Below are 14,314 nucleotides of genomic sequence, written 5' to 3'. Positions count from 1 at the left end.
GCCTTTTCTCCTTGCCTTTATTTTTCCATAGTTAAACAGAATACTGAACTCAGGGATTGATCATTAGGTCTCAAGAAGAATAAGGTTAAGAGTGCATAGGGAATTTACTTTAAAAGAGAGGAATGGTTTCATGCAAAGTGGATAGTTTCTTAGTTGAATTTATTGGCTTTCCCTCTTGATTTTGAGATGAGTAATTTTATAGAATTGAATTTTTGAAAAAAACTTAAATTGATTTATTGTGAATTTAATCTCAAAAATACAAAAAAGAAAAGATCTCATTTATATATCTAATTTTTAGTTTACTAGCTAACAAATCAACTTAATTACTTTTAAATTAATTTTACAATGTATAAAAATTAGTTAATATTTAATAATGTTTAAGAATTATATATAAATATCTATGCTACATTAAAAAACAAACTTGGTACTGTACTGTCTAGTTTCAATGTGCATGTTTTCCAGCTAACACTAAAACAAACACTCTCACCAAGTACATTCCTTAACAAAAAGCTTATCATCAATTATTAAAAAAATTTTTTTTTAAACCCTTACCTTCCATCTTGGAGTCAGTACTGTGTATTGGCTCCAAGGCAGAAGAGTGGTGAGGGTAGGCAATGGGGGTCAAGTGACTTGCCCAGGGTCACACAGCTGAGAAGTGTCTGAGGTCATATTTGAACCCCAAACCTTCCATCTCCAGATCTGGTTCTCTATCCACTGAGCTACCCAGCTGCCCCCATCATCAATTAATATAAAAGGGGTGTATACTTTTACTTTGATAACTTGACATAAAATTAATTCCTGTGTATATTCAGAATTATGTTTCTTCTCTATGGTGACTCTACTTACATTGCTCTAGGCATGATATGTGTTGTATTTTGACACGTCTTCCTTTCACTCATCATCACGTTGTAGGACTTTTCAATATTTCTCTCAGTTGCTTATATTTATCGTTCCTCACAGTGCAGTGATACTTTATTACCGTAATAAACCAGAACTTATCCTATCACTTTCCAACTATTGAGTTCCTATTATTTTTTTTTTAACCTTTACCTTCTGAGTGGCAGGGCTATTCAATTGGGGTTATGACTTGTCCAAGTCACACAGCTAGGAAGTTTCTGAGGTCAAATTTGAACCCAGGACCTCTTATGTTTAGGCCTGACTATCCACTCAGCCACCTAGGTGCCATGCCTATTGGGTTTTGATCCTTTTGTTTTAAATAATGCTTTGGTAAACACTTATACACATGTGGGTTCTTTCTTGCTTACAATAACTTCTTTAGGATTACAGAATTGCATCGACCTCAGAGACTGTGTAGTCCAACCCATACATGAAATGAATCTATAGTCAGTTAGTCAACAAGTATTAAGTGTTTATTATGTTCTCAACACTGTGTAAAATGCTGGAGATACAGAGAAAGAAAAGTTTGAGATGTCCAACAGGCAATTGGTGATGCAAAACTGGAGTGCAGGGAGATCTGTGGGTTGGATACATCATCTTCATAGGGACTGTAATTCATGATCTCAGTAAAGAGATATCTGGATCAAAGGGAATGAACAAATTTCAGATTGTTTACTAGAAAAATTGTACCAATTTTCAGTCTTAACAATAATGATTTTTTTTTTAAAAGCCCCTTACCCTGTCTTAAAATTGATACTAATTTTTGTTGAGCAGTAGGGGCTAGGCAGTTAGGATTAAGTGACTTGCTCAGGGTCACACAGCTAGGAATCCATATTTGAACTCAGGACCTCTCTTCTCTAGGCCTGGTGCTGTATGTGGATACATACAGTGGTGACCCCACTTAGCTTGTCCTTTCACCAATTAATTCATGAATTAATTGTCCCAGACTTCCTATAGGTCAGGCAACAATTAATTTTTCCCATTTTTTAATTTTTTCTATCTCGAGGGCTTTAAGATGACTTCAGGATTTTAGTTTTCAATTCTTTGATTATTAGTGATTTTGAACATTTTTTCAGGTATTTACTAATAGTAAATTTGTAATTATTCTTTAGAAAGCTGTTTTTATTTGTCCTTTTGCCATATACCTGTAATGGGATGACTTTTGTAACTATTACATTTATAAAGGAATATGTGGGGGCAGCTGGGTAGCTCAGTGGAGTGAGAGTCGGGCCTAGAGACAGGAAGTCCTAGGTTCAAACCCGGCCTCAGCCACTTCCCAGCTGTGTGACCCTGGGCAAGTCACTTGACCCCCATTGCCCACCCGTACCAATCTTCCACCAATACACCAATCTTCCAGACAATACACCGAAGTACAAGGGTTTAAAAAAAAAAAAAAAGGAATATGTGCTTCAACAAATCAATAGCAATAACAACTTATTACTGTTTTTTTTACTGATCTCTTATGTATATGAGGATTTTTTTTCTATAGTTGAAAAGGATTCTCTTTTTCTATTTCCTTTATATTATTACTTGTTTCCCACATTTTCTTATGTTCTTAGTATCTGATTTTTAAATGGTCTTAATAATACTCTTTAGTATTTATCTTTAGTAAAATCCTATTATATTGTTATTTCATAATTTGCTCAGTTATCTCCCATCCTATAGACATATTAAAAATTGTTTCTTGTTTTTCATTATTGTGAACACATACTTTTTATAAATTTTTCTTTTTCACTTAACAGACATAGGTCAAAGTGCAGCCATAGGTCAAAGCATATAGGACTTTTATTTTGTTTTTATATATAGTGTTAATAGTTTGTTCTCCAGATTACAATTTCACAGGCATTGAATTTTGTCTTCTTTGCTTGCTTTTGCCAGTTTTCTGATTACAAAGTGGTACTTCAAAGATGTTATTATTTATATTTCTCTGCATTTATGAGCTTTAAAAAATTCAGTTTCATTTTATCTTTGTCAATTTTTCTCTCTCCTCTCCCTCCATTGAGAATTTAAGAAAAGCAAATTTTTTTTGTTTTTTTTATTAGAAATATGTATAGTCATGTAAAACAAATTCCCACATTCTCCATGTACCAAATAAGGAAGAAAAGAAAATGTGCTTCAGTCTGTACTCTCAGTCCATCAGTTCTCTATTTGAATTTGGATAGCATGTTTCTTCATGAACTGAATGTTGAATTGTGGTTGGTCATTGCATTGATCAGTTACAAAGTCTTTCAGAGTTGATTATCTTTACAATATTTCTGTTACTGTGTAGATTCTTATTTCCATTTTCCTTACTTTACTTCATCCTACTACACTTCTTTATCCAACTTTTCCCAGGTTTCTTTGAAACCATCCCTTTCATAATTTCTTATTGCAGATAGTATTCTGTCTCCTCCATGTGCCAAAATTTGATCAGCTGTATTAATGGTCCCTTTATTTTCCAATTCTTTGCCATCATAAAAAGAGTTTCCATAAACATTTTTGAATGTATGAGTAAATTAGTTTTTCTTTTTTTAAAAATATCTCTTTAGGAGGGTATATAAGTATTTTTCAAGTGATCATTTATAACTTTTGTTCATAATCTTTTGCCATTTAAGATCAAGCATTCCCCTTAAAAATATGTACCAGTTCCTTATAGATTCTACATGTTAGATTTTTACCAGATATATTTATTAAAAACTTTTTTTCCCACAACTTGTTAATTTTTAAAATTTTGGTTAATGGTTATTTGCTCATGTAAATTTAAAAATAATTAAATCTTTCTCTCTAATAATTTCTCCTGGTTGCTAAATGGGTAAATATTTCTTTTCAACAGATGAGATAAATATTTAATTCTATTTTCTTCCAATTTTTTTGTGATTAAAAAATACTTGGCCCAATAGAAAATTAGTATAGTATATAATGTGAAGAGTGAATCTAAATTTATTTTCTTTCTGCTAGCTAGAATTGAGTGATTTTATAGTGAAGTTTTATCCTTATTTCTCCAACATTAAATCATTAAACAGCTTTTATTTGTGTGACATTTAAATTTTCATTAACTCCAGTATCAAAAGTAAAATCCTCTGCTATTTAAAGCCTGTCATAGACTTTCCCGTTTTTTTACTTCTTACTCCGTCTCTTCCAGTGACAGTATCCCCCATGCTGTTCTTCCCAGGAGACACTCCATCTCCCTTTTCTGTGTATTTTCATTTGTTGTCCTCCATTCCTAGAATCTCCTTTCCAACTTCTGGCTTCCCTGGCTTTCTTGGAAGTCTCATTTAAAATCCCACCTTCTACAAGAAGCCTTTCCTCATCTACTGTCTAGTGCCTGTTGATCTGTTGATTATTTCCAGTTTATCTTCTGTGTAGCTTGTTTGTACATTGCTTTCTGAGTTTTGTGTCTCCATTAGACTATGCATTCCTGTCTTTCTTTGTATGCCCAATACTTAGCACAATGCCTTACACACATCAGGCAGTTAACAAAATGCTTGTCAACTCAACCAGATACTGTGTAAATACCATAATATTGATTAGTGGGTACAATAGCATTCAGCCTCATATGTTGCATCAGATTTCAGAAAGTGTCATCTCTGAAATTCTCTGATATTAACAAATCATTTTGCTACCCAATAATTTTTCTTTTTGGCTTAAAAGCATGCATATAAATATTTAAGAAGTGAAAGATTTTTAGATCTTGGAGAAGTTTCTTTTTTCTGGCAGACAATAACTTTTAATCATTCTTAAAATCTTATGATTGGATTTTTCCCTCCTACAGGCATCAAGGATTTGGGGTTCTCTCTGTAGTATTGGCAAATCATTCAATCAAACTATTAACATCTCTATTTCAAGACCTGCAAGTAGAGGCTCTGCATAAGGTGAGGAGGTTATAGACCTGAGGGAAGGGCTTGTGATTTATTAGGTACTCTTTTTTTTATCTGTATTGTTTCATACAGTGAGCCATGTTGCTAATTTTCATTTGATGTCACCTCTAGGGTTGGGAAACAGATGGTCCCCCTGCAGCCCTGAGCATCATGGCCCAGAGTACATCAATACAGAGAATTCAGCGATTGATTGACTCTGTTCCACTCACAAATCTGCTGCTGACCTTGCTCTCTACCTCGTACAGAAAGGTGGGCAAGCAATCCTCATGGATCATTACTGGGAACTTTTTAAAAGCATATTTTAAATGTTTTTCAGTCTTTCAAAACTGCTTTTGACCAAGATAATTTTTGTGATAATAGATTTAGTGTGATAATAATTTGTGATAATATAGTAAGTAGACTTAACAAATGTAATGACTGAAGCAAGACTAAAGGCAAGAGTCTAAGAAGACCTTTTTGATGACAGTATGGAGTCTAATAGGTTTAGCTCATTAAAATCCATTTTTATAAACTACTGATAAATGTCCCTTCATGGTATCCATGGTTACTAAGCCATGAGTGAGAGCGCTAGCACATTGAACAGACAGTATATAGATTAGATTGCACACTGCTTTTTGAAAAACCTTCACCTTGCTTGTTTGCTAGAATGTGGGTGGGGAATCCTTATCTGGACAGGAATGATGTCTCTCCCTTTAAGATAGCTGTGAGAAGAATTTAATGTAAGATTTACAAGTAAAATACAAGAGGAATAAAAGGAAAATTAAAATTTCTTTTGGAACCACTGGTCAGGTAAGCAGGGATTTCTTAGCTATTTGACCTTTCTGTCACCTGTACCCTCATTTTCCTTTCTATTCCTTTAGGCATGTGTCTTGCAGCGTCAGAGGAAAGGTTCTATGAGTAGTGATGCCAGTGCCTCTACTGACTCCAACACATATTACGAGGATGATTTTAGCAGCACAGAGGAGGACAGTAGTCAAGGTAGAGGCCCTAGCCTTCCTGTCTCTTACAGAGAAGAGGAGCTGACTCCAATAAGACTTTCCCCAGCAGGTTCCATTTGTTTCCTATTTGTGTCATTTTGTTCTCTTATCCAGCATAGATATATACATGTATTCCCCAACAGAACATTTTAATTAAAGAGGAATTTGAAGAGTGAATGATTAGAGCCACTTTTAGCCAAACCTAGGGTGAATTCATTCCTCTCTGCCTCAGAACTAAAAATGAAGTGTTATTTCCCCCCATTTCTTTATGCTGACCCATGTCACGACCTCTAATCTCAGGCTTCTTTAAAGAGCCCAAAGGCAGTGTGTATACTCCCTGGTTTGGCTTTTCTAGCCAGGGTTACCAGAGTGGCAGAACCTACCTCGCAGAGGCCCAAGCTGGAGTCTCTCTCTCATAGTGAGTAAAACTCTTCCGGAGTCTGGAGGGAGGTGAGGAAGAGGTCTATTGGATTCTTCTTCTTAATTATGATTTATCAGATGTACTGGGAACTATTCCCAGTACAGAGAGGGTTCTAATTCTTACCATCTTGGGGTTTATGATCAATCAGATGAGGTGTAAACACAGGCATTTGGCCTGATGCATTAATCTGAAAGGCAAGCATTGTTTCTTTCCTTGTCTTGGAGGTAGTGAGGCCCCCTCCCCCCCGCCCCCCCCATCACTCAAGCTTCCCAAGCAGAGGCTGAAAAGCCAGCTTTTCGGGATGTTGTATTATTATAGAGGGGAGTCATGCTTCAGCTATGACCTGATATCCCTTTGAATTTGAAGAGTCAGTGATTCTCTTTGGGGGCCCTCTTGATTTAGCAACTTGTACAAAACACCCTAACAACTAGCAGGGGCCTTGGATAGAGTCAGTGCTTATAGTAAATCCTTGTTGAACCAAATTGAACTTATTCCTGTTCTTGTGCAGATGATGACAGTGAGCCCATCCTTGGGCAGTGGTTTGAGGAAACCATCTCTCCGAGCAAGGAGAAAGTGGCACCTCCTCCTCCTCCCCCCCCTCCACCTTTGGAGAGCTCACCTCGAGTCAAAAGCCCAAATAAACCTGCTGCTGGTGAGAAAGGCAACATCCTGGCCAGTCGAAAGGACCCTGAGTTGGTATGAATGGGTTTCAGGAGGGCTTGAAAAGTTTATATAGGCTCTAGATATCTTTTGGGTTGGACACTTGGAAGAGGTGTTAGGGACTAATTTTAGGATAGCATTGTGAATGGATTACTATAGATTGAATAGCTTGTGTCTATAGTAGGGAAGTCTAATAAGTATCTGGCACAATGTAGGCATGTTTAGCTCCATAATTAAATTTTAGCATTGTTCTGGAGAAGATAAAATATTCTTTCATAGGAAGGAGGGAAAAGTTAGTTAAGTATTTATTAAATAACTACTGTGTGTCAGGCCCAGTACTAAATGCTGGACAAAGAAAGACAAAAGACAAACCCTGCCCTTGAAGAACTTATAGTTTCTTGGGAGAGACAACAAACAAACACCTATGTACAAATAATAGGATAAGTAGGAATTAATAATCAGAAGAAAGGTACTGGAATTAAGAGAGATTGGGAAAGGCTTCCTGTAGAAAGTGGGACTTTGGCTGAGATTTGGAGGAAGCCAGGAAAGCTAGGAGGTAGACATGAGGGAGAGCATTTCAGGCAGGGGGAAATAGTCAGGAGTGAGGAGGGGAGTCTTTCTGAGGTTTGAACAGCCAAGAGGCCAGAGCCGATGAATCAAAGAAGGGAAACAGTGTAAAAGTATTAGTAAGTTTGGAGGGACCAGATCATGAAGGGCTTTTAATGCCAAACAGAGGAATTGGTATTTAATACTGAAGGAGATAGGGAGCTTCTAGAGTTTATTAAGAAGGGAGATGATATGGCCAGATGTGTGCTTTGGAAAAATCCCACTGGCAGCTAAAAGGCAGACAGATGAAATCAAAAAGCCTTAGTGATGTAAATGGTTGTCTGGTGTCTTTGTACCTTTGTCTTTAAAGACTTTTAGATAAAATTGACACTAATTTACTAGGTGTGTGAGTTGAGCAAGTCACATGACCTTCACTGGAGTCCTTATTTGTAGATGAGAGGATTGGGTTAGGTGGTCTCTAAGGTTCCTTCTAACTCTGAAGCCATGGTCCTATGATCCCACCGTGGTCATTCCTGGTTTTCAGAGCTACAAACTAGACTCTAATGTTGGCAAACAGTCAGTGGTGTGTTTAATTGTAGAATACCATCAGATGTATTATTGTCCTTGGCTGCTTATGTACTATTTGTCTTGGGTGAGGCTTCCCATGTGCTTTAGTACCAAAGAGACTGAGAGGAGCTTGTTCTCTATCCTTCCAGTTTTTAGGTCTGGCTTCTAACATTTTGAACTTCATCACCTCCTCCATGTTGAATTCTCGAAATAACTTCATCCGTAATTACCTGAGTGTGTCTTTGTCCGAGCAGCATATGGGCACCTTAGCCAGCATTATCAAAGAGGTGGACAAGGATGGGCTCAAGGGTGAGTAGAAAGGACTCTTTTCAAAGACTTAATGAACCTAGTGTTGCTGGTGACCTTGGGGTCTGTCAGGGGCAGTTGCTAGAAAATATTGGATATTTTCCTTGCCTTCTAGGTTCATCAGATGAAGAATTTGCTGCTGCACTTTATCACTTTAACCACTCTCTAGTAACGTCAGACCTCCAGTCTCCTACCCTGCAGGTGAGTGTACTTTTTACCTAGCCCAGGCTGGGAGAGGGCTGAGAATCAAAGACAGTGGCTAGCTTTAGAGTCAGCACTAGTTCCTCTGGTTAAGGAATATCATTTTCTGTCTAGTCATGGTGCTGGAAGAGAAAGGGGAAGAAGAAAGCTTGGTTATATCCTAAAGTTACTCAAAGAACTTAGAGGTAAATACTAATAATAATGCCTCTGATTTCTTTACTGAGTTGCTACTTGCCAAGCCCTTTGCTTTACAACAGCCTTGGGAGGTAGTTCACCTATTACTGATATTACCATTTTAGAGTGGAAGAAATTAGGCTCTTGAGAGTTCAAGAGAACTACCTGTGGCTCCTGGCTGCTGAGAAACCCAGCCCTACTATATCCTGACAGGGACTTTAATGGCCTTTCCTTTCTACTGTGAGGGCAACAGAAAGGCTGGGCCTCTTCATTGAGCTTCAGACTTGTTGCTAATTCAGTGAAATAAATCCCATGAATGTTTTATTCATTCTTTTATTGACTTGGACACATGAACATGGGGGTGAGGAGAAACAGCAAGAGGAGATTTTTATAGGAAATTTATATAATACTTTTCTTGCATAATTTTTTGATTGTTGATATTTGTTAGGTTACCTTACATAAATAGAAGAGAAAAGCTAATTCATAATATAATATCCTGAAGACCTAAAGCTAATATTGTCGTTTTTTCTTTTTTTTTTTTTTTTTAAAACCCTTATCTTCTGTTTTACTTTCAGTTCTTAAGATAGAAGAGGGACAAGGGCTGGGCATTTGAGGTTAAGTGGCTTGCCTAAGATTACACAGCTAGGAAGTGTCTGAGGCCAGATTTGAACCCAGGACCTCTCAACTCCAGGCCTGGTGCTCTATCTAAAGTAGTTCTACATAGCTGCCCCACTCAAAACTAATATTTTCTCAGACTTGGTCAAGGCAGGGAGTCTGGCCCAGGTTGTCAGGTCCTTGCCCAAACCTTTGTTCAACCAGAAATGAAAATGTGTTATTTACCCCAATAGAACTAGAGTCTATAAGACTCAGATCATAAAGTAAAAGTAGGTGACTACCTTTTATTTGCTTTTATGACTGATGACTTTTTGGCAAGTGAAATCCCCTTTTTAAAAAAAAATCTCCATTTTTATATAAAACAAGATCCTTTAAATCATTTCCCTAATTTTGCTACTATACTGGAAATATAGGCATTTTACTATGTGTGTCTGCTTTGGGCTTTGTTTTTTAAAATAGAATATTGGATTAAAGTCATTCATGCATTGTGTTATTAAGGAGGGGGAAAAAAGGGCCTCCAAGGGAACTTGATGAAAGTTAGGAAGCCAGGGAAGTGAATTAAGTACCTATACATATCTCAGATCCTCTTGTGTGACTATGGAAAGTTGATTAATTAAGATTAGCAGTACCCTCTATGTAGAGAAGAAACCAGAGACTGAGCCATATCAAATGTGAAAAATCAGGAAACCAGAATTTCATCCTAATTCTTATACTTACTAATTAAAAAAGTAACTATTAAGTGTCTGCCTCATACCAGGTACTGTTTGAATTTGGGGGAAGGGAGAATACAAAGACAAAAATGAGACATTCCCTGTCCTCAAGTTCTTGGCCTTCTTTTGTGGGAGAGAGCATGGACACATGTAATTAGAGGTAAAATAAAAGATAAATTAGGGGTAAGGGAATACTGGCAGGGTCCTAGGAAAGGCTTTATGTAGAAAGTGCCACTTGAGCTTTGAAGGAAACTAGGAATTCCTAGAGACAGAAGTGAGAAGGAAAGGTGTTCTTGCCATTGGGGATAGCCAGTGCAAAGGCAAGGCAATAGGAGGTAGAATTTAATGTATGAGAAACAGCAAGCAGGTCAGCTTGATTAAACTGAAGAATGTAAGGAGAGTAATGTTAGACTAGAATGGTAGCATGAGGTTGTGCCACAAAATATTGAAGTTAGTGACAGAGGGCTTTAAAATGCCAGAATTTATATCTGATCCTAGAGACAATAGGGAACCATTCCTATACTAGGGTATAGGAATGACGTGATTATAACTAGACTTTGTACAAGGTCTTTGTCTTCTTTGTCAGTGATGGATTGGAGATGAATGAGATTTATGGCAAGATGAAGAGGCTCTGGCAAAGGTCTAGGCAAGAAGCAGTGAAGGTGTGACCTTGAGTGGTAGCTCTCTGAGAGTCACTGTAGATCTGTGGACAAATAACATGATTTCTCTAAACCTTACTTTCATCCTCTGTAAAATGGGACTGCTAAGAACTTCATTACCTAGCTTCCAGGACTGTGGTGAATTTAGGGCTTTGTCATCTTTCTAGTGTTTATATAAATGTGAGGTGGTGGTAGCATAAGAAATTGAGTTTAACTCATTTTGGTAACTCATCACCACTCCCTTGTTCACTGGGCTTTCTTTTGGGAGCCTTCACTTGCCCTATGATATGACCTGAGCATGAAGAAGACCCAAAACTCTAGTGTCTTCATCATGACATCTAATATGGTTCATTTCAGCCATCAAGTAGTCTCTTCTTGCAGCTGCTGCCTCTTTAAACCACTGGTTTGTTAAGAATTGACTCAAGATTGAAAGAGCCTTTTCTTGATCACCAGGAAACTAGCAGCAGCATTAGAACTGTAGCCAGGATATCTCTGGGGTTTAGCCACCTATTGAAAAAGTAGGCCTAGCACTTGTAGGAGCTAATCAGAGTTTTCAGTGGTAAGGGAGGTTCTTTTTTTTTTAAACCCTTAACTTCTGTGTATTGGCTCCTTGGTGGAAGAGGGGTAAGGGTGGGCAATGGGGGTCAAGTGACTTGCCCAGGGTCACACAGCTAGGACGTGTCTGAGGCCAGATTTGAACCTAGGACCTCCTGTCTCTAGGCCTGACTCTCAATCCACTGAGTTAAGGGAGGTTCTTAAAATGAAAACTAGCTGAATGAGAACAGAGAAATATTCACTGTTGTAAGTAAGCCTTCCTGTCTTCATCTTCCCCCAGACTATGTCTTAAAATTCCTTGGGTCAGGGATCCTGTCTCATTTTTGCATTTCCCCTAGGGCATAGCATACAGTTCTCACACCTAGTAGGTATGAAATTAAATTTTGATTTTGATTTTGTTAATTTCCAATTTCCAGAGCAGCCCTAAAATAACTTTCTGTAGATGTAAGGCCCTTTTTTCTCACTCGTAAGCTATCTTTCAGGCTTTAGTTCATAGAACCATACTTAGCACACTCCTAACCTAGATTATTATTCTATACCCTGAGCTAGTAACCATGGTTTAGTGCCCACCACTCCACAGGCATTCCAGTTGCCATTTGGTAGAGGCGATACATAATAGTTTATGTAACTGAGCTGAAGAAAATCATGCTAGAATGAAAAACAAGGAAAACCACTGCCCAGAACCTTTGGTTGAGGATTCACTGACGTGGATTGCTAATCTTCTCCATCTTGCATTTCTGTGGCAGAATTCTTATTGTATTTGTTTCTTTCAGTCATTTCTCCTGGTGTTAATTATAAAGTTAAAGACCTCTCAACTTTCTGACAAGTCATTAGTATCTTTTTCCCTGGAAACTTCAGTTTGTCATGAGCTCCTGCTTTAGAAACTCTCCTGCTAGGAGTTCTCAGATTTTGCATGTCTTCCTTTCCCTTTCTCATAATAGGCCTTGAATGCCTTAGGATGGCATGCTGCACACCTCCATTGAAACAGTGTGTCATGGAGGAAGCTGGCTGGAGAGGGTAGTGCACAGAGGTGGAAGTCAGAAGACTTGGGTTCTGGCCTTTGTTTTGTTACTAATCACCTCTTTGTCCTTGGACTAATCATTCTCTCACTTTGGAATTGTTTTCTCATCTGCAAAATGAGGGGAGTGGTGTAGATGCTTTCTAAGCTCCTTTCTGTCTTTAGTATTCTAAGTAGGATTCTTGTTTCCCATTCTGGTATTTATGTATTATAATGCTAGTTCATTGGTTTGACCCCTAGCATCAATGAAGTAATAAATGGAACCCACTTCTACTTCCTTCCTAATAGTCTCTTGTCTCCTTCATAATAGAACACTCTATTGCAACAACTGGGAATTGCTCCCTTTTCTGATGGCCCGTGGCCCTTGTACATCCACCCTCAGAGCTTATCTGTGCTCTCACGCCTCCTGCTCATTTGGCAGCACAGAGCCAATGCTCAAGGAGACCCTGATGTTCCCGAATGCCTTAAAGTTTGGGAGAGGTAAGAAAAGTTGGGGGAGAAATCTCGTATTAAAAAATGATCAACTTTTGACTCAAATGACAGGAACTTAAAAAAAAGTGAAGTAAATGTTTTCTTGACTTTTTTTAAAAAATTACTGTCACTTCTTAGTGATCCCCTTCATCCCTTTAAGAGAACCTTTCCTCACCACAAGAGATGCAGCTAAGGAAAACAAATGGCATGCTGGCCATTCCAGACTGGAAGCTTTGTTCCATATCTGTAGTTTACCAGTTGTTTGCTAACAGGAGAAAGGCATGCTTCACCAGTAATCAAAATTATACTTAATCTTTGAACAGATCAAGCTTCTAATCTTTCATTGTTGTTTTCCTTTACATTTTGGTGGTCATCGTGTAGAACGCTTTTGGTTCGTCTTTACTTTTTAATAATTTGTATAGGACCACTCAAATTTCTTGGAATTTCTTCATATCCCTTGTTTCTTACCGTGTAGTATTATTCCATTACATTCCCATACCACACTATTTTTTTAGCCATTCCCCCAAAGATGGGCAGTTTCCAATTCTTTGCTACCATAAATTTTTGTGTATATATAGAATCCTTTTCCAGTGATCATGATTTCTAGGCTTTCAAGGTTTGAGGTTTGAAGCTATTGATTATATTACCCGAGTCAATAGGAGAAGATGCCTTCTATGTCATTTGGAAAGATGGGATACTTACAAAATAGAGTGGTAAGATCCCAAAGTAATATTTCTTTAGAACATCAGGCATTTAGAATATGAATTCTAGGCCAAAGGTGACTACCAGAAGTGATTTTTTTTATTCCAACCCACTTTAAAAAATAAAAAAAGTTGGAAGGAGAAAAACAACCCTATTTTCAAGTTGTATTCCTACATGCTTTGCTGGAAACTATTTAAAGAACTTGCAGTCTTTTGGCCAAATTTTAAAGGTTTTCTTTGCACTTGGGGGAAAACTCAGATTAATTGGTCACCTATTAAATCCTCTTTAGATGAATCTGGTTTTTGCCATTTTTTGTTTACATGTTTATGAATCTTCAAAGCTGTTTGTGTTCCTAAAAGGCTTTGCCTTTTTATTCTCCTCTCTAGGATCAAATAGCTATAATGCTGGATTTGTGAAATCATAAACCCATGTGACTGATCCCAGCAGGATCAGGCAAAAATGAGGGGGAAAAGCCCTTATTAAAACACAAATCTCTTCCCTAATAGCCAAAGGGAGTGAACAGAATGCTGGCCACATTCATTGCTTTCTGCATTAAAGCTCTTTTCCCAAGTTTGCTCAAGGGTAAAATTTCCTCCTTTACTTTGTGCATGCATAGGATGCTGAGTTATTCAGAACTTTTTCATATTATGTGATGATTTTAATATGTAGCATAATCTCTGGTGGTGAGACTAGAACCAAATGACAAACTCACTGCAAGAAGTAATGGATTCTGTCCTGCTTACATAGCCCTGTTATCATTATGCTTTTGGGCTGCTGTTTTTTATAGTATGGTCCTTTGTTTGCCTGCTCTCTTATTTCTACTGATAAGGAGGCTGGAGTAGCTGCCTCATCACAGAACTCTGGGAGTTGTCTTTGGATGCCAACTCTGACATTTGTATTTTCAGGGAAAGATTTGGTTTCTGTTTCCTATCCATTCATGTCTTTTTCTCCCTGGGTTCTCTAATTACCAGATTTTAA

General features: G+C 37.7%; 1 protein-coding gene across 1 annotated transcript in view; it reads left to right on the top strand.

Moving 5' to 3' along the window:
- UBR4 (ubiquitin protein ligase E3 component n-recognin 4) overlaps window positions 1-14,314 on the top strand; it is a 161,355-nt gene that overhangs the window by 19,828 nt on the left and 127,213 nt on the right. The window contains exons 13-19 of the mRNA XM_044668702.1: window positions 4,649-4,748; window positions 4,866-5,003; window positions 5,615-5,732; window positions 6,661-6,848; window positions 8,075-8,234; window positions 8,347-8,432; window positions 12,474-12,643. Coding sequence (XP_044524637.1) covers window positions 4,649-4,748; window positions 4,866-5,003; window positions 5,615-5,732; window positions 6,661-6,848; window positions 8,075-8,234; window positions 8,347-8,432; window positions 12,474-12,643 — 960 coding nt within the window. The remainder of the gene's footprint in view (window positions 1-4,648; window positions 4,749-4,865; window positions 5,004-5,614; window positions 5,733-6,660; window positions 6,849-8,074; window positions 8,235-8,346; window positions 8,433-12,473; window positions 12,644-14,314) is intronic.

This window comes from Gracilinanus agilis, chromosome 3 (genome assembly GCF_016433145.1).
Source record: "Gracilinanus agilis isolate LMUSP501 chromosome 3, AgileGrace, whole genome shotgun sequence".
Classification (NCBI taxonomy): Eukaryota; Metazoa; Chordata; class Mammalia; order Didelphimorphia; family Didelphidae; genus Gracilinanus; species Gracilinanus agilis.
Note: the sequence above shows the minus strand (reverse complement) of the source record. Positions and strands in the feature narration are given on the sequence as shown.